We start from the raw sequence: 25,420 nt of genomic DNA on the forward strand, positions 1-25,420 counted from the left end.
TACAAAAACACCCTGGATTGTTTTTGTTGACCTAAGCAGCAGCAACATCCCGCGAAAGATAATGAAAGGGTGCATTTTGCAGATATATAAAGCAGTTAATGTCTTTGTGTTAGTCAGCACATTGCTGGTTTGCCTGCCTCCATTTGTGTTTGCACATTTCTATAAATCACTGCATTGTTTTCCGATTTTCCTAAAATGTAAAGAGGAAGTCGGGTCTATAATCTGTCTCTCCCTGTTTGCCCTGTAATGGCTTTTCGCCCTATGATAGATAGGGTTAGACTCCACCCCCATCCCCCTTCAAAAGTGAACTGTGTGTAACTCTGTGTACAAATTACAAACCAACTTGTACACAATGTACCACATGTCCTATAAAGAATCACAGTCAGGTATTTATTAATCAACAGAATTTATTTACAGAACATAAAAGTTCGTAGTTGGACTGTTTCATAGCATTCTGAGAGCAGGAAAACATTTCACCTTCAGATTAACAAAGAATGAATTTACACAAAGTGAAATGAATACAGACTTTACAGCCATAGCCCAATCACAACAGTCAAGAGTCAAAGCCTTCACTGTACTTTAGGAGTGTGATCTCCTCCACAATGCAGCATCTCTTCTCACACACCAATCACAACACCCCAGTTCCTGCTTTCATCAACTGACTGTTCAAATGTAACCACACTGCTTTGTGAAATAAATGCCAGTGACAGCAGGTAAACCAGAGTTTTACAGAATGAAACTGATGACGTAAGGGGCGAAAAACAAGAGTAGTTAGTATGCTAATAGCAAGAAAAGATTCACATGTAAAAGACGAGATATGGTAACAACACCTACTGTATGTGCTAAAACTAAAGGAAGGTCCACGATGTCCACTGAACCCACCACACACACTCTCATGCCATCCACAAAAGCATACTGTACATCCAAGTCCACACTGAGAGTGGCTGGAAAAGTTAATGTGACAGTGGCAGGCTCAGTTTGGTTCTCAGTCATCTCAGTTTATATTTAACAAATCCAGATGTGACTCGAAGAAGCAGCACAGCAATGATTGTTTATGCGTCCTACTGGGCAAACCTACACAGGACTAAACCTTCTCCAGGCGAGCGCCTACAAAAACAGTGGGCTAGTAGAGTTAGCTGCTTTTAATGAACAGCAACACGATAAAACAAAGTTAAAAGAAACATAAAAAGCATATCATGTTATCCACATCTAAGCCAGTCTCTAACTCAGCTTATTCCCCTGCTCCAAAATTGCCCCCCCCCCCCGGAAAAAAAGTGGGATGCAAGACACCTTTTCCCCTCAGTGGACAAAGAAAGTCAGATGAGTAGATCTAAAACCTCTGCCCATGCATTTGAATAGTAGTGAGTCAGGACAAAGACAGCTCTTATTCTAGTGTGCATTTAAATCACCAAATGTCAGCAGTATATATATATTTTGTGTGTGTGTGTGTGTACTTTTAGTGTGTATACATATAAGAAAATCTGACATGTATATACACTAAAAGATGGTGTCCTTTAAATGCAAATAAAGCAGGAGGTGGTCTTGGCAGCACATGAGTTGTGTTCATACAATTTGCTTCCACTTCCGTCTCCAAGAGGCTGCTTTACACTTCATTTTTGTTTCCAGCATAAAGCCTGGTCCATGTCTTGGCTGTAAAGTAAAATAAAAGAATAAATCAATGTTAAAGGAAACCATAACTTACAAGAAAATATTCCATATTAATAGTGTGTGATATAAGTGACTTGTTTATATACAGAGATGAAGTGGCACAACTATGGGTAATGCTCCTGCATTATCATCATCATGTCATAATTTTAGTAAAGGATCAACATCGCAACTGACCGATCACATTGTTGTGATGTCATAACATTGCAATGTGGGCAGGGGGAAAGAAGAAAAGAAAAAAAAAAAAAAGGTCACAGTTTTTAAAAAAATCTCTCCTATAACAAATGGTAAGCATTACAAGTGTTTTCTTTAATAATTTCGAGACTATAACAACTTTATTATCAAATTAGGATTCCTGTTACCTAAATTTGGTTAGTCATGGTGGTTTGCTAGTGATAGTTTTTAAAAGCATTTGTTAACTTCTTCATGACTGGTTAGTTGCAATGTTGATCGTGGACCAAGATTATCATAACAACGTAGGAGCATCATACTGGCTAACAACATCATGAAAAATGTGGTAAATCTCGTCTTTACACCACACCAGATCACGGCTCTCACCGGTTTCTATGGCTTCAGCTTCACTGGTCTTCCACTTCTCTGCAACATCATTTGCTAGAGGATCGTCAGGGTTGGGTGCACTTAGTAAAGCCTGGATTGAGAGCAGCACTGTACGAATCTGCAGAGCTGGTGACCATTTATCTATTTAAAAAAAATAAAAATAAAGACAAGTCTAGTCAAATAAAAATGCATACAGGCAAAAAACATGAAAAGTGACCAATGATCCTGTTTAGGAAGAGACTTTTAATAACAGACAAAGAATATATGATGGTGAAAGACACGATTAATATTCTCATAGATTTTTCAGATAGAATACTGTCTTACCTTTCAAAATGTCAAGACATATTCTTCCCAACTTGTCAACATTCGGATGATAAATTTTGGTCATGAAACGTACTTTAGGAGCTGCCATGGGATATTCCTCTGGTAAAAAGAGTTCAAGTCTAAATGTGCCTCCTTCGAAAGGTGAGTCCTGAGGTCCAGCGATGACCACATGAAAGTAGCGGGCATTGGCTTCGTCTGGCTCCGCCTTGATGCCTGGGACAGGCTCTGCAAGCAAGCGCTGAGTTTCCTGGAAAAATAAAGAAAGCAGAAACAAAGGAAGAAGAATTAGATAAATTAGAATACCAAGTCCATAAATCAGGTCGTTTTGGGGAACTGCTTTTGAATGTTGTATTAGAGACATCAGATAATACCGGGCAATCACAGGTATGATGGTTTCAGATAATATGGTTCCAGGTTTGTGCCAACAGGAAATTTTTTTAAAACCTAAATATAACAGAAAATAAGACGTTACACATTCCTCACATGGTCTGGCCAGTAGAGTGACTGGAGGTCCATTTATTATGCTTCTATAGTCTGCAGCATTTGTAGCTGAATAAAGGAAATGTGCAGTCTTCATATACAGGTGCAAAGTAGTTTATAAAATACATCACTGAAAGTCAATAATAGTAATATATATTTCAATATTCTTAAGAATAAGTGACACTAATAATTTATCTTTTCATATCAGCTGATATATTGATTCTGGGTCATTAACAGCATTTCCGATATCTCATAGAGCTACACCAATAAATGTATCTAATTAGCAAAAGAATAGTAATTTAAAAAAAGTTTTGCTGATATTCAGAGATCATAAATCAGAATGTGTGTTTCATTGTTGCAAGCATAGTAGGGCAGTGGGAAATAAATCCCCGTCCTCTCCTGTTATCCACTGTGGGTGCAGAGTTGCACCATACGCAGCCCTGCAGTCTCTACACACATCCAAAAAGAAGATCGAAGGCAAAGGATGTCCTTAAAAAAAAAAAAAAGTTCCAAAAAGCATGAAATCTTTCCAAAGATCTTAACAAAAAAAAAACAAGACGTGTGAGAAACCGTGAAATAATGAGCGCTGCGTGTTTTATGCACTTGGGTTAAAGCGTTTCATGGTGATCACAATCAGGGTCCTTAAACGTCAGAGAGCCTAAACCTCCATCAGAGATAATGACTATCACAGCAGTGGTGTTCAACTTTCTGTGTTAGCTCAGACTTTCCGCTTTAGTCTACGCATACCTGCATAAAAGATGTTGTCTGGCACATCATTTCATTTTTCTTCCATATAAAACTGACCAATCAAGTCCTGCCCAAATTTCTAATCTGTGTTCTATTCACAGCAGTGTAAAACAAACTTGGCTACAGGTTAGGAATAAGTATCAAAGCATTCACGCATTTTCTGCTTCACCAAGTGAAAACAAATTCTTGTGACAATGAACCACACAGTTTACAATGGGTTTTCCTTGGTTGGCAAAGACACATGCATAAAACCTATTCCTCCAGTTGATAATGAATATCACACATGCTGTCAATAAGAGCACCAGTGAAAACATGGTGCTTAGACAGATTTGAAATCAAAACTCTGAACATAACCGGCTCCAAATCAGGGCACAAAAAGCTGTGTGTCATTATCCTAACAATGGTGGTTGTAGGCAGAAGTCTCTTGGTGGACTTCACACTCATTTCAGTGGTGGGAATCTAAAAACTCTTCTGTGAGGGTCTTTTATTGGCAACCCCGCTATGAGTGTATCAGACACCGCAGCAAGTCTACTCCCAGCTGAAGGTCAAAGTCAGGTAATCCACTAAAACACATACCTTTACAGTGACAGAGGAGCAGGTATTTGGTATGGTTTGTGGTATACATGAGGAGGCACAAGTGACACACTAGCAATACCTCTGGCAAGAAAATTACATTCAGGCTATTAAACAGCACTCTCTGCAGGCCCGTGAAAAACTAAGCACACCCCCATTATTCAATAGTTTGTGGAACGCCCTTAAGCTATTACTTGAAGTAATTTAAAGTTCTTTTCTGTATGACTTCATTCATCAGTCTCTCACATTATTTTGGAGGAATTCTGGCCCACTCTTCTTTAACACATTGCTCCAGTTCATTGGGGTTTCACACTTATCCACAGCTCTCTTAAGATCCCAGCACAGCAATTCAGTCAGGCTAAGGTCAGGACTTTGACTTTATTTTTTTCTCAAACATTCTGCTGTAGATTTGCTGCTGTGATCATTGCCCTGTTGCATGACCTAATTTTCACCAAGCTTTATTTTTGGACAGATGGCCTCATATTTGACTATAGAATACATTGATATACAGAGGAGTGCATGGTCCACTCAAAGACTGCAAGGTACCCAAGTCCTGTGGCTTCAAAACAAGGCAAAATCATCACCGTGCCACCACCGTGCTTGACATTTGGCATGAGGTGTTTGTGCTGATATGTTGTTTCACTTCGGTCTCCTCTGTCCAAAGGACCCCCCAACAAGTCTTGTGGTTTCAGATAATAAATGTTTACATGATATAAAAGTGTCAAATCACAATATTAATGATATAGAGACATTACGCATTTGCATTCCTGAGTGCACAACGGGGAAGACGACAGGCACAGACATGACTGCCAGTGAGAGACACGTGTCAGTATCTCACAACTCTTGTGTAAAAAAAAAAAAAAAGGCCAATTTAACAGCTTGTAACAAAGTACTCTGCAAAATGTCCAAGAAAACTGTTCCTACAGAAGGTGTAAACAGGCTACAAAAGAGAAGATACCAGCAGCTGCTGATGTGTGACCCCTACTTAAATGACACAATCAAACACTGCTGAAGCACTCAATATGACAGGAAGAGCAAATGCAAATTTGCGATCTGATTGCATGATACAAAGGCAGGTTTTTAAGCAGTTGGTTAGCAATCTCAACACAAAAATACAGCTCAATTTCCTTATCGTGATATAATAAATACATATTTCCTTGAGTTATTCATGATATAACTTTAAGGGTTTGGCTTACATGCAACTTTGCAAACCCAAGTGGCGCTGCCATGTTCTTTTTAGGAGGAGACTTTCTCCTGGAAACACTTTCAAACGACACATACTAGTTCAATCTTTTTCTGATTGTGTTGTAAAGAACTTTAAAAACCCAACAGCGGCCTGTAGAGTCAGAGATTTAGCTCTTGGGTATTTTTGCAGTTTCTTTGAGCATTGCACAATCCCAGTTTGAGGGAAATTTGCTGGGACGCCCACTCCTGGGAGATTGTGCCTAAATGCTCCAAAGTGGCAAAACCTGGCAATCAATTAATCATGTGCAATTGATTAGGAGCACCTGGGTACCATCTTCCTTCTTGATTCCCAATGAAGCAGTAAGGATGAACTTGGTTTTCATAGGACTCAAGTATTTACTGTTGTACAAGTTGAACAAAACTGTTTTGTTATTTTCTCAGTTTTAAAAATGATAGTCTCTTCTTTTGCTGTTTGAACTGCAGAACTGACTCCAATAAAACTAACTTTACAGTATTCAAAATATAATTGAATAAATGTGCAAACAACCACCACACTTGTTTTTGACACTCATTTCCTCCATGCAACTGGGAGTGAGATTCCTGAAATGTTTCAGATAACCCACAGACAAAACCATGCAGTGAAAACACAGACAGTAGAGGGGCTCCCTGTCCCAGTCACACGCTCTCAGGGCTCAAGGGCTCGTCCCATCAAGTACTGTTCCCAGCCCTTCCACCTTTTCCCACCAAGTCTGGGCTGTGGCCTGCTTCCTCACACACCTGGACACTACACATGATTTTAAACAAAGGTTTTTCCTGCATAGATGAAGGCTGGAACCCACCAAAACAATTGTACTGTATTTGTTTTAACATTCACTCAATTATTTTTGCACACATTTCTGTATAATAAGGTAACGAACGTGGATAGTCAACCACAAAAGGTCCCCTTTTTATTGATGTGTGTGCTAAGAAAAAGCTTGTGTCTGCAACTACAGATCTAGAAGGAAACAAAAGTGAGGAATCAACTACATTTTGAAAGCTTGGTTGAGAAAAAGCACACTCAGGAAAACACAGAAAAAATGGGAAAATAACATATTACCCTGCTAAGAAGGCAAACGAGTGAAAATGTATTTCAATCAATGAACTGTGACCCTAAATGTAACACAAATACAACAAGCAGTCACAGTCGCTCTAAAAACATGTACACCCCCACCCCCAAAAAAATCGTCAGGTTGAGTGTGAATTGCAAGTGTGAATTTTTGATTTGGGCTGGCGTACAGAAAAGGAAACTCTAAAGGCCTTAAATATGTCAACCTGACAACAGTTTTACAAATCATTAAGCTCGTTAAGTAAATTAGCAAGTCATAATGTTATCATTAACAAAGTCATCGGCCTTGTTGAAGTAACCTACAGTGGGAGCGATTTCATTCATCCAATTTTTTGTGCAGTTTTTAAACACGTTTTGATTACATTAATAACCTTTAACTCCAAATGGTTGCCAAAAATAAAAATAAATAACGAAAAAAAAAATAAAACGGGTGTGTGATTTTAAGTTATTGCAGTATACAGTAAAGGCACGAGGCTTGCAGTGTCGGGCTTTAATAATATACAAGCAATGCTAAACAACTAGCCGGTGTTAGCATTTTAGCTAGCCAGCCTTTCTGTCAGCACTACAAGCAACTTGAGAACACCAGAAAAGTATATTTAGACAAGTATATTTAGAAAAGGTAAGCACTTTTATCCGCCATCGTTACAGCACGGTGGTGTATTTTTAACCCACCGTGTCTCGGCGTATCTGGGTGCCGAAACGAAGCGGAAGTTACTTTAACAAACTACCCGTTAGCCAGCGAGATGCTAATGTTAGCACACAAAAGTGCTCGCCGGGCGCACCACCAGAGCGTTTAGGAGTTTGTGGTTGTGATTGCGGTGTTTTTGCCGTTATTACAAAAGGCATGCTGTTGTTTGAGGCGTGATTTTTTTTTCATTTTACCTTAATGATCCTGCGGGGCAGTCCTGCCATCTTGTCTTAAATGCGGGCTTTTTAGCTCTCAGTGCCTTCTTTCTGTCGTTGGCATTGACAGCAAACACGTCTTCCGGGTTCTCTGCGTCACGACGATAGTGAATGGAGGGACGTGAACATGACTAACAGAGCAGCTGCTTGTCTAACACACTCAGGATGCAAACATGTTTCTTTAATGGTTAAAAAACATTAATCCAAGTAAAGGTAACGTCTTCTTAGGGTAAGCCCTAATGGAAATCGATAAATATGGGTAACATGGGCTGGCCTGTACGTTTCATTTTTCATAGGATAACATGAAAAAAAAGCAGTGAACAGTTACAGGCAAGTTTAATTTTTTTTTCAACTAGGGAAAAACAGATTTATGAGATTTATGTGACAGAAATGATATATATAGTGATATATATTTACGCATCCAAAATTGAGCTTGACTAAAATTTGCAGCTGCTCACATGGACAGGCCAAATGGCTTCCAGAAAAAAGTTTTATGTTCAGACAAAACAAACAATTAGCTATTTGGCCACAGTGACACAAGGTGAGACCTTTAAGCTGAAGGTAACTGTACTAACTATCTAGCATGGTGGTGGTATCACCATTTCCTAAGGCTGTTCTGCTGTCATTGGTACTGGTACATTGCACAAAGTAGATGGAATAATAAAAAAGGGGGATTACCTTCAAATTCTTCAGTGATTCTTGACAGTGATCTGAAATGCACATCAAAAGCGGTTTTGGAATGTATAACGCCAACTAACATTAAACTTCTTTCATGGCCAACCCAAAGCCCCAAACTTAACCCTACTTAAAAATTTGTGGGCTGCATTTAAAAGCTGTCCATTCCAGAAAACCAACCAATTTAAATGAACTCTACCAATTCTGCCAAGAAGAGTGTTCAGATATTCATCCAGGGTTATGGCAGAAGCTTATTGATGGCTACCGAAGTGTCTGGTTGGTGCAACATTTAACCCAGTATCACTGCGCTTGTATGCATATGTTTTCTACTTTGTACACCTAACATACAGTGCAATAGTATAGCATCAACTTCATTTCATAAGAGTAGAGATTAAAGCTGTTAATATAGTTATATATATGTATATAAGTATATATATACATATATATATATATGTAAATCCAACTCATCTACTATGCACGTGCAGGGCTATTTCTGATTAACAACAGATCACAATGATACCCATTAAAACTATATTTAATTGAAAGAGCAAAGACCTTTCAGCAACACCCAATTAAAACCAGGCAGTAGAAACTGTCAAAGAACACATCTTACATAAATAAAAAACAAACACATAAGAGCCATACCCTGATTTGTTATAGCTTTTTCAAAGGTCAGCACCAGAAGGACTTTGACTTCTTACTTTGACCCAGAAATCTGTTTGGACTAATAAAAATGAGAAATAAAAATGACTCATAAATAATAATCATCATGTAATAAAGTGAGTAGTGACCAACTGGCTTGTTATCAGCACTGCAGTTCAAAAGTCAGCATGCACGTTCAAATGGGAGGGGACAGAAGCAGATTACTGCATGTGTCTCAAGAAGGAAGTCACCTAGGATTTTCAAATCTATACCATGTGCATCTACTAGGAGGCTGAGGGGTAGCACTGGCAGCATCAGTATTTTTTGCACTGCAGCAGCTGTAGGAGAATATTTGCTATTAACATCAACATGGCTGTTTTTTTTGTCATTTGGCAACACCTTTTTTTTCTACATGCGCTTCCCAGCTGTGCTTGTTCCTGAAGCAGAAGTTGTTCAGAGGTTACCACAGTGCCTGATATCGTCTTTCCCAGTGTTAGACAACACAATGCATTTCTTAGACTGAACATCTCCAAGATGCAATAAACCTGCAGAGTCCTGTTGAATTTTGGGATATTTTTTGTCTCATGGTTCAATAGGAAGCATATATTGGAGGAGGTTTTGGAGCTCCTCCTCCTCCTCTCATATCTGAATGGACAAAAGCTTTGCCCCTTTGGGTGTCAGGCCTATAATGTGGACATTAGCAGTGCAACAACCTTCACCATGCGGTTTCTGCCCCATTGTAGCTCCACAGGTGCGTTTTTATGTTTCTTACAGATAGATTACGTTTTAATGCAAGAGCTGTGTGTTTGAATAAGTGTGAGGGTTTTTTAATTACGCTGTTTGTCATAAATATGTATTTCTGTGACTTATATTTATGTATTTTGTATGTATTTACACTCTGCGTCACTGCTATATAAACGTAAGTGCTTACTTTAAAGAATGCAATAAATGCAAGATTGTTTTAAAAGGTTAAAATTAGGTTTTGAAAACTTAACTTCAACCTGATAGGTTTTTGGATCCAGTTAAGACAACTCGTGCTCAGAGTTAGATATTTAACCATCATCAGACAGATCTGACCTTGTAGCATTTAAAATGTATTTTTTATGCATATACGCACAGAGTATGAAATTTTGTGAAGGATTAGCAATTTTAGGATCATACATTTCTGTCTGTGTAGGTTTGTGCTCACTAATGTGTGTGATGGTAAAATTTAATAAGTTATGCCTGTTAAAAAAAAAAGCTACAATATTCGTGATTTATGACAACCTGTGCACACTCTAAACTAATGTTTCCTAAATTGTTTTGCTCTCATATCTTTTAGCATTTCATTCTGCCCCACCTCCACAGCCATTTTAAATTTTCCATTGTTCAACACACAGAGGAACAGATGAACCAGCACCTAATGCAGCCCTTCTGTCAGTGCACAGAGAGAACAAACAATACCAGCCATATTACAGGGGCTGCTGCTCACACCGAGGGCTTAATTCAAGTAGAAGAATTTATGTTAACAGAGAGCAGCCATACTTCCCAGGCCTAAATGAAGTGTACTTCACTTTGCTGCCAGCCTTTTGGTTTTAAGTGACCTTTGAAGCTTTACCTGATGGATGTGGATATGTGCTCAGATAAAAACTGATTTTTAGTCTAGGTATCTTAGAGGAGCACTCACAGAGCCCTTAGAAGATTTAAAGAAAGTGATTTGGATTGAAAATTTAGCCAAAATTTCCTTCAGCACCTCTCTGAATTTAATGCAAATTAGACTTGACAATTTTGCCATGATCATTCTGACAGACAGCACTTATCACATACATTAATCACGGGAGAGGAATTAGACAGTGTCAGAGATATTGAACTGCTTTCTGTACAATACTTCCCCCTCTGTTTCCCTATGCTTTAATTGACTGGTATCCCATTATGTAATTTCACAGGTATTTCTGTCTTGTTTTCAGATCAGTGGAGCACACACTACTATGTGCTATGTTTGTTCCTCCTCATCAATTGCTTTGGACCAGCTTCTCCCCTTTATGCCCCTCCCGTGCCAACAGGTCTCCTCTCTGCTTTCTCTGCCACGCAAACCAGTAGCGTGGTGGGAGGCAAGCAGAAGGCAGTGACCTTCAACAGGCTCGTGGTCAACACTGGAGGGGATTTCAATCCAGACACCGGCCACTTCCGCTGCCGCATCCCCGGGGCTTACTATTTCTCCTTCTCTGTGGGAAAATTTCCCAAAAAAATGCTCTCTGTCATCCTGGTGAAGAACGGAGAGGAGGTGCAGGCTATAGCTTATGACGACTTCCGCAAGAAAGGGAGAAAAGTTCAGAGCCAAAGTCTCATGATCGGTCTGAAGAAAATGGACATAGTGTGGTTGCGCTTGCAGCCTAGCCCCCAGTATGCTTTGTACAGCAATGCTGGGCCTTACATCACCTTCTCAGGTTACCTCGTCTATCCTGATGCCATGGCAACCAGCTACATCAGCAACCACTTGTCTACACCTGCTCTACCCTACCCAAACTGTCCACCTCAGGTCAGAGGCCAGAGAGAGCAGCCACGGTCTGCCTTCTCAGTAGCACGGACATCAACCCTCATGGGTCAGAGCAGCTGGACACAAGAAAAGCCACCAATCACCTTTGATGTAGAATACGTCAACATAGGGGGCCATTTCAACAAAACCTCTGGCCGCTTCACCTGCCACTTCCCAGGGGTGTACTTCTTCGCTTTCACTGTGGGGAAACACCCTCGTAGGGCTGTTTCAGTGAAGCTGATGACCGGGAAAGGCGAGGTGCAGGCGATGGTGTTTGATGATGACACATCTAAGAGACGGGAAATGCAGAGTCAGAGTTTGTTGCTGTCTCTTAGCAGGGGCGACAGGGTGTGGCTGTACAGTCAACAGGATGAGCGCTTTGCTGTTTACAGCAACCAGGGCAGGTACACCACGTTCTCAGGCTTCCTGGTTTATCCAGATACAGAAACACCTGCCACCAGCCAGGAGGACAGAGGTCACCTATAAATGTCTTAAGGTTGTAGCTGGTTTTTGTTCCCAGCCTGCAGCTTATCTCCACGTCAATGAGTCAGGTAGAATTTTTAATCTGTGGTCAGCATAGCTTAACAGAGTTCTCTCTCTCTTTCTTTTTGTAACATTTTGTTTGTTTTTATTAAACAATGTTATTCCAAAAGGTAACATTTGTTGCCACCAGATGGTGCTATGATACAGCTAAGTGCAATTTTCTCTCAGAAAATCTGTGATACAGTTTGGGTTTCGGTGCACAGATACAACTATCTGAGAATTTTTAGTTTAAAAAAGTGAACGTTGCATGACAAAAAACCCCTTTGTAAATGATGTAAAGTTTATTCAAATTTATGTACTACAAAAATTAGACTTAGAGTTGCACCATGTTAAAGTTATTTAACTTTTATTTGTAGAAAGATCTGATTAAATGATTTGTGTGCATTTTGGGAAAATGATAAATAAATTTCCTTAAATGAGATTTACAAATGTTCTTTTCTTCTTCTAAATCAAACAAATGCTGGTTTGTGGATGAAAATGAACCTAACGGGTAGACACTGTAATTAAGGATTTTTATAACAGATTATAACACAGGACTCAACATCTGATAAATCTCTTTCCAAACATGAATCCTTAGATGTTGCCATTTCTACTTTAGCTTTTAAAGCTTCTGATTCACAGTACCATTACCACCAGGAAGAGAAAAGGAGCCAAACATTCGTCTTAAATAATCTTTATTGGCTATTAGAAAATTGGTTAAAACATGCAAAAAAAAAAAAAAATCCCTCAGTCACGGCCCTCTAATTGAGACGCCTTTGTTTGGGCAGATGGCTACCTACAGGCATAAATAAGGAATAAAAAGTCAATGCTTCTGGAAGATGTAAAAATGAAAGATTATACAAATATGATCAAGCAAAAAAGGTGACAATGTTTTTTTTTTGGTTTTGCTTACTCTTTATTGAATAACTGCATCCCAGATGTTGTGACTAACTATTATGAAAACTATTTCCAGGTAAACCTTTTTTTTCTTGAAAACATTTATTCAGGCAGATCGTAGGATTCACCCATTATCACACTTAATCTAAGCCTTCCGCTTCTTAGGAGCACCACCTTGGCTTTCCAGTGTTTGTACTTGTTTGACTAATCACTGTTTTGCATGATATACACAGTTAAAAACAAAAAAGGTTGGCCACATCCCAATATTTGAACAGGAGCCTCTTTGTGCTGTGCATGGTTAAAAATAATAGAGTAATCCATGAGAAAGGCACAAGCAGCACTCTAAACCAATCAGTACATGACTAATGCCAATGTCATGGCTTCACAACAGAGGCTGGGAAAGGACTGCAAGTTTGAGCCATGATGTTGTCTTGTAAGTTAATGTCCACATTATCACCCCTGTGTTACCGCCTTCTTCTCTTGTCCTGGCGCGTCACTGCACATCCCAGATCTCACAGAGCAGCGGGGTAAATTTGTGGTCATTCGTTCTCCAGGATGTGAGCATCTCCGCATGGAAGTGGTTGAGCGTTCTGAGCTCTGTCAGACGGCCCAGGAGACGAGCGAAGTACTGTGGCTCCTGCGGATGCTGCAGGGCGCACAGCTTCCTCAGCACATCCAGCATGGGCTCCTGAAGTCTCTCAACAGCCTGCTGATCTTTGACATAAGGCCGATCTGGAAAGGAATAGAGTGGATATTGATTATCATCTTCAAAGAAATCAAAATTTGAATCAAATATTATTATAGGAAACAACAAAATACCTCCAAATCATTGCATTTAACACTATTTTTGGGGGGCTCACCTGGTGTCAGGATGGTTACGGCAGTAAGGAGAGCCTGTTCCTCCTGTGCCATGTGGAGTTCACAGATGCTTTTGTAAAAGTTGAACATGGGTGTGATGAAGTCCTGTGATATACCTGTGGAAAAAGAAAGCAACATATTTTTATTTTCTAATAAAATATAAAGTTTTATATATAAAGTCAGTGAATAGTAAATAAAAAAGTCCTCAAAGTAAGAAGCCATCTCTTAACCTTTGGTTTAATTACTTAAAGCACAGTAATTCAATTTCTGTTGTTGTTGTTCATGTTCATATACATTTGTGTTTATGCTGACTGGAAGTGCTCCAAACACAGTAAACTGACCTTCCCAAATTAATATCTTTAAGTCTCTGATCTGCAGCTCTACGCAGACAATGTTAGTCTGTGCACTAACTTGATGGATAATAAAGGATCGTCGATGCTGCTGAAAGCTGGCGAGGTTTTATAGTTTTAAGATGCACAGAGAGGGCCTGTTTTATGTAACAGCCTGTACTTTGACCAGGATATTCAGCCTTACTTGATCTATAATGTTGTATTATACTATTCCTTTGATTTAATATGATTTTTTTAAGAAAGATACTGTAAAGTTTTTTTTACGTTTCATGTAAAATACATTCAGTTTTAAGCTTTTACAGCTAATATGATCAAAGACTGGAGTCTCTCAAATTTAAATCAAAAACACATATACAGGGTCTGAGGTGGATGTGCTCTGCTGCATTGTGGTGAGAAGAGCAAGGAGGAGGTGGATGAAGGTGTGAGAGAAGTGAGGCAAAGGAGAGAGCGAAGAAAGAGTTTTTATGAGTGAACTGTATTCATTATGTAAAGCCATCAGCAATTACGACACAATTATTTGCAGTTAATCATAGATCTTATCCTTATCCTAGCCCTGCGTCAGATTGGTGACCTGTCCACAGTGTGCCCCGCCTCTTGCCCTATGGTAGCAGGGATAGGCTCCAGCCCCCCCCACGCAACCCTGATAAGGGTAAGCAAAAGAGAATGGATGGATGGATGGTTGGATGGACATATGTAAAAAGTAAAATACTGTCAGTACAGTGCAGCGCAGTCATCCCAGGCTCATTCACCTCTAAATCATAATTTCTAAAACCTTTTCTGCCTTTCTCTGGTTCTAAGCAGCAATTAAATAATAAACATATTTCATATACATATTTCAAACTACTCTCTATATTATTTAAAAGTTTTTGTTTAGTATGCTCTTGCACGTTGGCAGCACTTCCTGATATTAAAGCTCTTCAGCTAGCAGAGGGTGCCTGTCTGCTCGGGCACATCATCGAGCTTTCAGAAATGCCAGTGGGGCTCAGAGGGAGAGAAGTGGACAATAGCACTTCTGATGTTATGATAAGAAACAATGGCCTCCTCAGACAGCTTTGATCACTTATTCTCCCAGACTGGCCTTTACTGTGAATATCTCTTATAGGCACTATTCACACCAGAGCAGCACTGAGGGACCCAGTGACGCGCACACACGCCTGCCATCACCGCTGCTGTCTGTCTAACTGTCCAACCTGGTTGACATAATGACACCCCACATTAATATAAATGATTTTTTCTTTTAAAGGAGACAACACAGGGGACATATGAGCAAAAATCTATAGGTTTGATTAAAACAGCAGAAGAAACTCATGCGTTGTAATAAATTAATCCCAGAAAAGCCACTCTCCTTTAATCTGTAAGCATGGATGCACATGTAGCACCAAACAGAGTGAAACAATAGCCAGTGAAGGTGTGTGCTCATGCGTAATCTAGACCCAGCCAGAGATCAACAGGTCAGCACACATAACCCACACAGATCAAATATTAATCAAGGACCTGAAAAACTTAGCTGCTTGGTTGCAGAAGACCAAGACTGCTGAAGGTCATGAAGCAAGAGTTGCACACATAAAAACCTGCATCTGCTATAACTGGTGAATATAAGCGCCGACACATTTATAGGTGCTGCTGTAGACTCACCACTCTTCCGTATCCTCTCCTCTAAAAGTTGCGCGTATCCAGTGGGCATCTTTTTGCTGAAAACCTGAGCTGAGCGCAGATATGTGGCTTCCACAGCTGAACCCTTCAGCAGAGCAATCTGATCTTCGTGATCCAGAGACAGAAACCCTATGACAGACATAACACTTGTCATTACAATAGGTGTTTTTACTTTACGTACTCTCCCAGCATCTGTCATGCCTCTGTCCATGACCTTAAGATAAAACTGCAGTGTGCTCCACAGGATTGGTAAAAAGAAAAAAAAAATACCTGGAATACTTTTTGTAAACTCCACCAAAACTTGAACTTGACTTGTTGCCACTTCTGTCAGTAGGAGAAAGTTTTCGTCTGCGCTGTACTGTTCTTGTAGCTTGAAGAAAAAACAGTGGGAAAAACAGATCAGTGGGAAAAGGGAGCAAACAGCAAAAACTTCACAAAGCAAACTAATAAAACAGTCTTGGCGGCATGTAGTCATGCAAACATTATTTCACCCAACAAGCTGGTGCTGCTTGTCTGATGTCTGTGCATACAGGTTTTATTTTGTTAGCTGCATTCCCCGCAGCCAGTTTTCATCAGCACTGTTTGCCTGGTTATTTAATATCAACATTTCAGTTTCGTACCAGCTTTTTAGCAAAATCTTGAGGAATCTGATGTTTGTTGTAAGCATCCACGATGAGTTTCATGAGTGCCTGCTGCTCTTTGGTGAGTTCAACCTTTTCCTAGATTTAGAGAGAAAATCAAAAACAGCCCATCATTAAGCGGTGACGTCTTCTGTGCCTGTTTGAGAGCATCGGCGAGCTCTGAGGACACTGCAGATGTTGAGGTTACCTTTGACAGTCTGGTGGTGGAGGTGACCTGCTTGTTGTCGACATTCTCTGGCCCCTCCGTCTCATCCCCAGTCGACTGTCCTGGGGAGGCCTTGGTGTTCTTCCGCAGCCTTTTAGATTTACACTGGATCTCTGTCAGCAGGCCTGTCAGTAGCGACAAAGGATTGACTTTGCGTGTTAAATACCTTGCAGGTTTTTAATGCAGCAGCAGTGCTGAATGCTTATTTTCATCTATGATGCCTTTGATCAAACTAATTACTATCTATGTGCAACAAGCAGGCAGATTACTTTTGCAACTCTTACTGTTTACTATTTAACATCACATCATAATGCATATATGTGAACTGCACTCTATTAAACATGTGATTCCTTTTCTACCTTATTCCCTCCCAAAAACACTGCAACTGCCACTACTTTAGATTTATCTGTTCAATTGCATAATAAGTTTACACTTAAGATAGTGCTGAGAAGAGAAGCGTTCTCAGTTACCATCTGTCTTCTCACATTTTGATCAAAAATCTAACTCACTAGGCTCCTGTTGAGGCAGCAGATAGAGAGAGTCGTGAATGCCTTCCACCCTGCATTATTCATCACAGCTGCTCTGTACTATTTATGAGCAACAGGAGTCCAGCCTCTCATCCTTCTCTTTTCAGCTGACAGCTCTATAATAGACCCCAATAATCCTCCAATACCCAGTTTCAGAAAAGTAGGTGCTCCTATTTACAGATTTTGCCTTCACTTTGAGGTAAGCTCAGCATTTGAAACTATAGAGACAACCAAGAAACATCAAGGCAAAAATCTCTTTAGCAAATGTGTCATGTTCATATTTTTTTAAATGCAGCTTAAACAGATAAACACATGTTTGTATTGTGTGATGCATACGGACATGTATTCCCCCATTAAAATTCAACAGCCCATGTCAGAATGGAAAATGTACACTTATATTTAGCAGTCTCTCTTAATTATAATAAGTAGATGTTACTGTGGGAACACGTTAACTTTAATTCCCTGTTTCGGCATCCTCTAATGCAGCGATACTCACATTCTGCCAGCATGCCCATCTCCTTGCACTTTCTCAGCCGGCACTCCTGGCATTTCCGGCGCATGTACATGTCCATCTCACAGTTTCCACCACTCTTGCATTTGTACACAGCATTTTTCGTGATGCTCCGTCTGAAGAAACCTGAACGTAGTAAAAATAAAAATAAAAATGTATTAACAACATGGGACGCCGATATGTTATGATCTTTAATGTGCACATGAGTGTTTGCCAGTTAATTATTGGATTTTTAGGGCATTTGACACAATGTTCCTAAACCCCCAGCCTCACCCTGAAAGGTCGTGGTGGATCAATGCACCTCTCTGAGCCTGGTTCTGCTGGAAGGTTTTTTTCTTCCTGTTAAAAAGGAAGTTTTTCCTTCCCACTGTCACCAAGTGCTTGCTCATAGGGAGTCATGTAATTGTTGGGTTTTTTTCTAATATTTTCATCATCATGTTGTAAATTTGCGCTATATCAGTTGAACTGAATGTTCAGAATTTACCTTTATACTACATAAGCCCAAATAAGAGCTGATTAAACAACGATCTTTTCTTAAAGTTATATTGTGTTATCTTATTCCTTTACCGTGTCATAAAGACTGTGAACATTTAGCAACTGACAGAAAGAAAGGAGAGACTAGATAAAGGCAAAAAATTTATTTTAACTAAGAGCTTCAATCACTGGGGAAAAAAATCATCCATGACTCAAAATTTCAGGTAATTATCTCATAACTTAGAGTTTGTTCAGAATTTTGACATACCTAACTCAAAATCTTGATTAACCCAAAAGTTCAACTTAGTTCTGACAGGCATGTTTTTTTCCACTGGCAGAAACAAGCTTATATAATCTGCATCGATTAGTTGTGTGAGTTATTAATTTCTGGCTCTCTTCCACAGTGCGTCTTTTGTCCTGTCTCTCTCCCCTTATCCCCAGCCATTCTTGTCAGATGGCTGTCCCTCCCTGAGCCTGGTTCTCTCGGAGGTTTCTTACTGTTAAAAGGAAAATTTTCCTTCCCACTGTCACCAAGCTCTTGCTCACAGGAAGTCTTCTGGTTGTCAGAGTTTTTTCTGTATTGCAATATAAAGCAATTTGTTGTTGTAGTGATTTGGTGCTATACAAGTAGAACGCAACTGAACTAGATGAGCTGAACTGAATGGAGAGACGAATGGTGTGCCGTTTTTTACTCTGACTGGCAAAAATGAAAAAAATGAAAGTTATGTTACGGCTTCCGTATCAGGTCATGACAGAACAGATAAATATTTTTAATAAGGGCGCATTAAGTTATGTTATTTAAAAAAACTCATTAAAGATAATAAGTGGCACATTTTATATGTGGAAAAATAACCCTGTTAATGTCATGATCCTGGGCCATGTTGGCCCAGCATTCTTGGTTCTCTTGTAATTTTGGTATGTTGTTCTGTATTTAGGCCATGGTTCCTGCTCTGTTACGTTGTTCCTTATGTGTTTTCCCCCTTGTGGCTCTTACCCCCTGTGTGCCCCTCTGTGTATCTGAGCCCTCGTCTCTCCTTGTGTTTTATTCCATGTTTTCCCCAGCCCGTTATGTCTGTGCTCTCCCCGTGCTCTCTCTCCTCCTGTCTGAACCTCTATACTTCCTGTTTTACTTTGACAGTCTCCCGTCAGTGTTGCATTTACTCCTGCCTTGTCTTGTTATGATTATCAGTGTCACCTGTGTTCCTCGTGTGCTCCCACTTCCCTCGTTAACCCTCTGTGTATTTAGGTCTGCGTCTCCCTCAGTTCTGTGTCGCGTTCTCCCTCATGGCTGTGTTTCCCTGTGTGTTAGTTATCCATGTCCCAGTTTAGTTTTGTTATATTTTTCGTGCTAGCCTGCAATAAAGCAGTGTTTTGAGTTCACTTTTGTCTCGGTGAGTTTTGCGTTTGGGTCCTTCTCCTGCCTCCACACAGCCGAAACATGACAGTTAAATACAACTCAAGAGTTTCTGCACTGCAATATTTGAGTGTTTTCTTTAATATTTGAGTGACACATATATTCTTATAGCATTAAAAAGGTAATTTCTGCTAATATAAGGTATGAAGTTATCAGTGCCATAATGTGTGTGTCATTACTTTTGCTTATGCTGAATACATTTGTTTTGTTTTTTGTGGTATTGGTACTTAGAAAGTAAATAAAGGATCGGCTCCAGATTCCAGCTTTCTATAAATGATAGTGTTACTCTACTCGGAAAAAACTTGAGTTACTGCTTCACTAACTGTTCTAATTTAGTTGTATAGTAAACCCAACTGGCTTTAATCCAAACACCACACTAATAACTTATACCTGGACTACTGACATGCACTCACACACACGCTCAGAATAACTATGGAACAGTTAGCAGACATTCTGACATCATTAAGCACAATGGCATGCAGTAGAGTAACTGAGCTCAGGTTACTCGTGCATTGTACAGCCGAAAGCTGAGAAGGAACCCAATCTGGTGGCAGTACCAGGTAGACCTGAGCCTATTCTCAGTCAAATGGCAGGACAGGTCAGCAGCCACACTCCTGGCATTGTCCCACTTAACAGTGTGGAATTACACTTATATCGTTTCACCCTGTTGTTTGGCAGGATCCACACCAAATCAACAGTGTCATAAAGACATGGTGACAGCAGAGTGGTGGCCTTCAGCAGTTCATCCCCAAGTTAATGATTTGTAAAAGGGACAAAAAGGGTTGTAAAGTCCTTGCTCTTACTGTAAGATTGCCTAATTTTATTGTTTTTTGTTACCTTAAAATCAGCTTCAAACCCTTCAGTGTATGATTGCATAGTTTACCTCCTGTCCCTGAAGGGCTATTAAATACGGAATAAATGGTATTTTGTTCTCAGTGTACAGCAGCTGTAAAGGATAACAGATTACAAAAACAGTTTTTACAAGTATCAGGTCCAGCATTGGAGCTGCTTACACGGGCATTTCAAACTGTTGAAGACCTCTGGAATTAACAAGATTGTAAAAGCACATGTTGTCTCTTCTCCATTTGTTTGAACTGTAGATTTAAACACATCGTCATCATGGTTAGACCCCTTAAAGTCAACAGCTAAACACAATAACATGATGTTGGAATTTGGGGCAAATGTCATTCAGCTCGTTATTATGCAGTTGCACACTAGACACACAGTCAGTCTTAGATGAAAACACTGTAAAAGCTTTAGCATAACTTAACATAACCTGGACTCCAGACGCTGATCATAGATAGAAAAATTAATTAGCAATGAACAGAGGTGTATCAGAGGATGGCCCAAGGTGGCACTGTCTCGCTCTGAAATGTAATTCACCCTCATTCTGAAACATGAGCACACTTTGATCTTATGTGGGCCAGTGAAATTCCCCTTTCTTTCAGTGTAAAGAAGTTTAAGTACAAATTTAATCCCTGAGATATCTTAACATAAAAACGGAAGTTCAGTTTCAAGTATTTCTCTACATGATTAAAGAAACGCTGCTGCAGTAAACAAAATAAATCTGTCAGCACGTCACGTTGGGCTTCAGCTGTAAGAAATAAATATGGAAAATGAAACAAACATAACTTAATGACTGTGGCCATGGTGGGAATCTTTATCAGTAGGAAAAGCTGTAAAACTTGTGAAAATACAATTAAAAGTCCAACATTTCTGTCCTTCTTCCCCCCCCCCTTTTTTTAAAGTGGAGATATTCTCGTTCGTGTTGCTGTTCTTATGTTTGACACCCCTGCACTAAAGCATTGTGAAGCCACTGCAGAAGTACCTTTACTCTTAACTCTTTGCATTCTTTCTAATGGCTAGCAGGGGCAACTCCTCAAGGTACAATAAGAAACCTGACTGTATAGAAAAGCTGGTAATTCTGTTATGAGTTTATGGTCTCAATTTCAATAGAAGATTAATCAACCACAATACGCTTTAGGTTGAGCCAACCTTTTCATTACCAGGTCGCTCCTGTATGAGTATGCAGATTCCATCAGTTCCCACCCCTTACTCATGACATCCGGTTTGAATCACCAAGGCCATGACACTGAAATTGCTCTGCTCTGACCAACGGATTATCACCCTGGTTACGTATTATTTTTTAGGATGCCTGTGCTTTCACTAAAGTAAAGGATTTTAATGCTTCTTTCTCCACTGTATATCGTGACTAGTATTCAACCCTGTTTTTATTTGATGAAAGTTTTCCATTTCCGATGAGGCCCAGCCATGTCATCCTTGAGTCACCACATTTAGAAAATCCCTAAATTGCTAGTGTCTGTCAGCTCTACCAACTGCTCTTATCATTAAACTGTAAAGAAGACAGGCTATTTAAAGTTACAGTTACAGTTAAGGATCACACTGCTGTTTCCTGTTCGACGTCTCACCTTTACATCCCTCACAAGTGAGAGCATTATAGTGGTATCCAGAGGCCTTGTCTCCACATACAACACACAGTTCCTCCCCTTTAACCCTTCCAGCTTGTGACAGGTGCCGGCTTCTCTTGCACGCAGCTGGCACAACAGAGGAGCCCTCCTCCATCTCCACCTCATAGCTGCCCTCGAGGGGTCCTTTCCTCAGTTCATATATCCCTGTGTGTGAGTACCATTCGTCTCCATTATACTGTGGGTAGTAGTTCTGAGTGGAATAGTATGGAGTGGAAGACACTGTTGGCTCCATGAATTGGTACTGCATGCTGGGATAGCTGGTGAAGGGTAAGATGTCGGGATCCTGCAGGAGAGGGCTGCCTTGATCTGTGAGGATATCTAAGCGAAGAAGAGAAATGATATGTGGCTTCATCTTAGTCAAATGTAATAAGAGACACAGTACAGTTGTTGCAGTTTTAATATGAACAAGTTACTTGAATAATAAAGTTCCTCGAAAAGCTAAAGTGTCAAAGCGTTAAAATATTAAAAGAAAAGCTTTGCAACAGATGACTCCTGCCTTTAATACCTTTATTAAAGGCATGGTAAATCCAAAATATACAATGGCCACAATGGTAAAATAAAAGTTCCAACCATAGAGAATTAGTAGACTCTGACATGACAGTAACACTGGGATGACCAACATATTACATGACAAAAGATAAACACAGACACGGAGGACAATCAGGGGACGTGGAAACAACCAGAAACCAAGACACAGGTAAACAGAATGAGACAATCAGCCATGGGAGGGAAGTAGAAGCAGACACATGATACAAGAGGCAACTATTGTAAAAAAAAAAAAAAAATAGACCAGGAAGTATGAACAACACCTAAGGAGAGAAGCACAGATGCATGAATAAATTTGACACAGAGGAACTGGCACAGGAGAGTAAACAGGCGACACACTGAGGCAACAACGTAATTAAGTAACTTAGGGAGTGGATGAAGAACTGAAGGCTCAAAATAGAAAAGTATATACATCAAGATAAAAATGCAAACTAAAATCCAAGAAAAGAATATCAAATAAACCGTCATATAGAAATCCAAAAATCAAAACTCTGCTTCCAAGAATTGGGAACTGTGATAGTTAAACAAAGTTGAAGGTTTAACTACTTTCTCATAACATACTGTACATATACTATAAACCCATAAATGATTAACAACCTGCTAACACAGAGCACATTGTGGCCTTTAGAATCAGATTTAAGAGCGCAACGAACAAAATTACACATTTGCAAGTGATATTAAGTCGAAGAATGTTAACGGGATCGTACTTTTGTTTCATTATTACAAAGTCAAAGTAAACTTTATTGTCATCTCTGCTAAACACAGTTCAGTATATAGAGAGGCGAGACAACGAGGCTCCAGTTCCATACAGCGCAAAAGAACAACAATAAATATAGAAAGAGTAAGAATAAGAAGAATACATATATATACACTTTGAGACTGAGGTAAGGGGGGTAAATATACACTTTGAGGTAAAACTGATGAGTTTTATTACCTTTATATACAACTTAGCAGGGATGACTACTACCAAGACAACACAATGCAATCATCTCTTAACTAAAGTGACTGTGAAATGTTCAAATTTGCTTTTAAAGCCATCAAACCGCCTAATACTAACAGAATATCAGTATAATATAATGTAACACTGACCTCTTGAAGACTTAGTCTGGACCATGGCCATTTCTGTGAGACCAAACACAGATTATTTTGAAACTTAGCTCTCTGATCCACACTGTCCGGCTGTGCTCTATTGTTCAAGTCTATCTTTCCTTTTATTAACCAAAACAATCATCTTCAATTTCTTCCTTTCGATCGGCGTGTTCTCCCGAAAGATCTGAGTACCGTACCTACTGTAGCAACTTGGCACTTGCTTGAGTAATCCCAGGAAGAGCAAAGGTTGCCACAGCTACTTATTAACCACATAGTCACATTTCTTCACACTGCTACAAGTAGCCAGCTGATATCAGAAGTCATTTCCACATGTGGACACAGGTACAAGCTGACTGCTACTGTTCAGTGAGCTTGAATTTGTGGAGAGGTCAGATCTGGCTCATGCAATTGTTCGGAGGAATTTGAGCATCCATAAATGCTTTACAGGTGCTGGATGGGCGTTACCTATTGTTAGTTGGTATTTTCATTAAAAATTAACATCTGATTTCTAAAGTAGGTGATAGCAGGTGTGCAGAATGTACTTTTTACCTTAAAAAAGCCAATTTTGTTCAGCTGGTTAGTGAAAGATTGTTGTTCTGTTGCCACTCACTCAGAGTTGTTACAGATCCTTAGTCACTGGCAGATAACTGACTATTGTGACAGAAAAATGTCACAATGTAGCCTCAAACTATTAAATGTATCTGTTTGTTTACAGGTCACTAGAATGCAAACATGTGAATTAGTAATAAATCATCAATAAATTATATCTTTGCAAAAGGTAAAATATTCAGCTCTTGCTGAAACCCTGACTAGTGGCTGAGAGCCCACATAGTGATAGCTATTTGCTAAGGTTCTCCTTGGTTAAATCAGTTCACTGATGCTCTTGGTTGTGTTTGTACTGTCTGTGCTCATGGCTCCTTCATCTGTACATAAAAACCTGTACAGAAACTTCTGTTCTAAAAATGTGCTAGGGTGAAGGTTAAGGCTAAGATTGGGTTTTTATGTTGCATGCATGACTCATCTATTAATGTGTATTTACTCCAACGTTGTCTTTACTACAACTTTGCTGGGTGATATCCTACTATTTCTCTTGTTATTTAGCACTAATTAAACTGCACTCATTGAGTCTGTCAATGCAGCCTGCCAATTAACCTTTCTACTGTTAGAACTGGAATTCAGCACTGCACTCCTCTCATACAAACTTGATCATTTGTCGCTCTTAAAACCAAACTTGCAACAATTTAAAGCTTCAAAATAGTTCACAGACCCATGCATGGGTGATGTTAGGGTGACTACAGCCATCTTTTATATATGGCCTCCTGTTTTATTGTTCTAAACACTCGTACAAGTTAAATGCAGAGATGATTTCCCCATGCTTGTACCAATTATAATCGCTAAATATTAGTATGGGAATGTTGCCACTTGCTCAGTTTTGATTTTCTCTTTCCATAAACTTACCATAAAAGTGGGAACTCTCTAAGATGGAGAATTCATCGTTGGGTGGGAGCTGCAGTGGTCCCACCACATTGATGTCGGGGCCCATCCACTCATTCATTCAGGAGCGTTGTCTGTCACCGCCTCAGAAAACACAGGTTGGACTGGGCTGGAAAGCAGTCACGCGCTTTGAATTTAGTGATTTCTGTAACAAGCATGAAAAAGTGATTTGTCAACCACAATGAAGCAACCCAAGTCCCTCAGACGTCTGCACTCCAGTGGAATTAAACATCATCTTGGGAGTCTCCACATCAGTGCACCTGACAGGTCTCTCCCACGCTGGGAAGAGATGTTCGGTACTTCCCTACAGAGAGGTGGGGGATGAAGGTCAGGTGACCAGACTGCCTCAGGAAGACCAAGTCATGGAAAGAGGTCTGT

General features: G+C 39.8%; 3 protein-coding genes across 4 annotated transcripts; 1 reads left to right on the forward strand and 2 right to left on the reverse strand.

Annotated features, from left to right (window-relative positions):
* Positions 1-389: 389 nt before the first annotated feature.
* ube2na (ubiquitin-conjugating enzyme E2Na) lies at positions 390-7,673 on the reverse strand. The gene is made up of 4 exons (XM_003440517.5): positions 7,520-7,673; positions 2,548-2,794; positions 2,224-2,364; positions 390-1,650 (listed from the first exon to the last, which is right to left on the reverse strand). Exons 1-4 carry the CDS (start codon positions 7,547-7,549, stop codon positions 1,604-1,606), a joined length of 465 nt encoding a protein of 154 aa, XP_003440565.1. The 5' UTR covers positions 7,550-7,673; the 3' UTR covers positions 390-1,603.
* Positions 6,646-13,101, forward strand: c1qtnf13 (C1q and TNF related 13). Its single transcript, XM_005470937.4, has 3 exons — positions 6,646-7,256; positions 9,454-9,608; positions 10,804-13,101. The coding sequence occupies exons 2-3, from the start codon at positions 9,578-9,580 to the stop codon at positions 11,856-11,858; spliced, it is 1,086 nt and encodes a 361-aa protein (XP_005470994.1). The 5' UTR covers positions 6,646-7,256; positions 9,454-9,577; the 3' UTR covers positions 11,859-13,101.
* On the reverse strand, positions 13,041-25,143 carry nr1h4 (nuclear receptor subfamily 1, group H, member 4). Of its 2 annotated transcripts, none has more exons than XM_019361488.2 (9): positions 25,007-25,143; positions 21,854-22,231; positions 17,522-17,662; positions 16,481-16,623; positions 16,273-16,371; positions 15,923-16,022; positions 15,635-15,781; positions 13,652-13,765; positions 13,041-13,523 (listed from the first exon to the last, which is right to left on the reverse strand). In XM_019361488.2, exons 1-9 carry the CDS (start codon positions 25,101-25,103, stop codon positions 13,285-13,287), a joined length of 1,458 nt encoding a protein of 485 aa, XP_019217033.1. In that variant the 5' UTR covers positions 25,104-25,143; the 3' UTR covers positions 13,041-13,284. The 2 variants fall into 2 exon arrangements, with proteins under 2 accessions (XP_019217033.1, XP_005471000.1); XM_005470943.4 differs by lacking the exon at positions 25,007-25,143 and adding an exon at positions 23,549-24,030 and having other exon boundaries at positions 13,285-13,523.
* Positions 25,144-25,420: the final 277 nt, after the last annotated feature.

Source organism: Oreochromis niloticus, linkage group LG7, assembly GCF_001858045.2.
Source record: "Oreochromis niloticus isolate F11D_XX linkage group LG7, O_niloticus_UMD_NMBU, whole genome shotgun sequence".
In the NCBI taxonomy this organism is placed as follows: Eukaryota; Metazoa; Chordata; class Actinopteri; order Cichliformes; family Cichlidae; genus Oreochromis; species Oreochromis niloticus.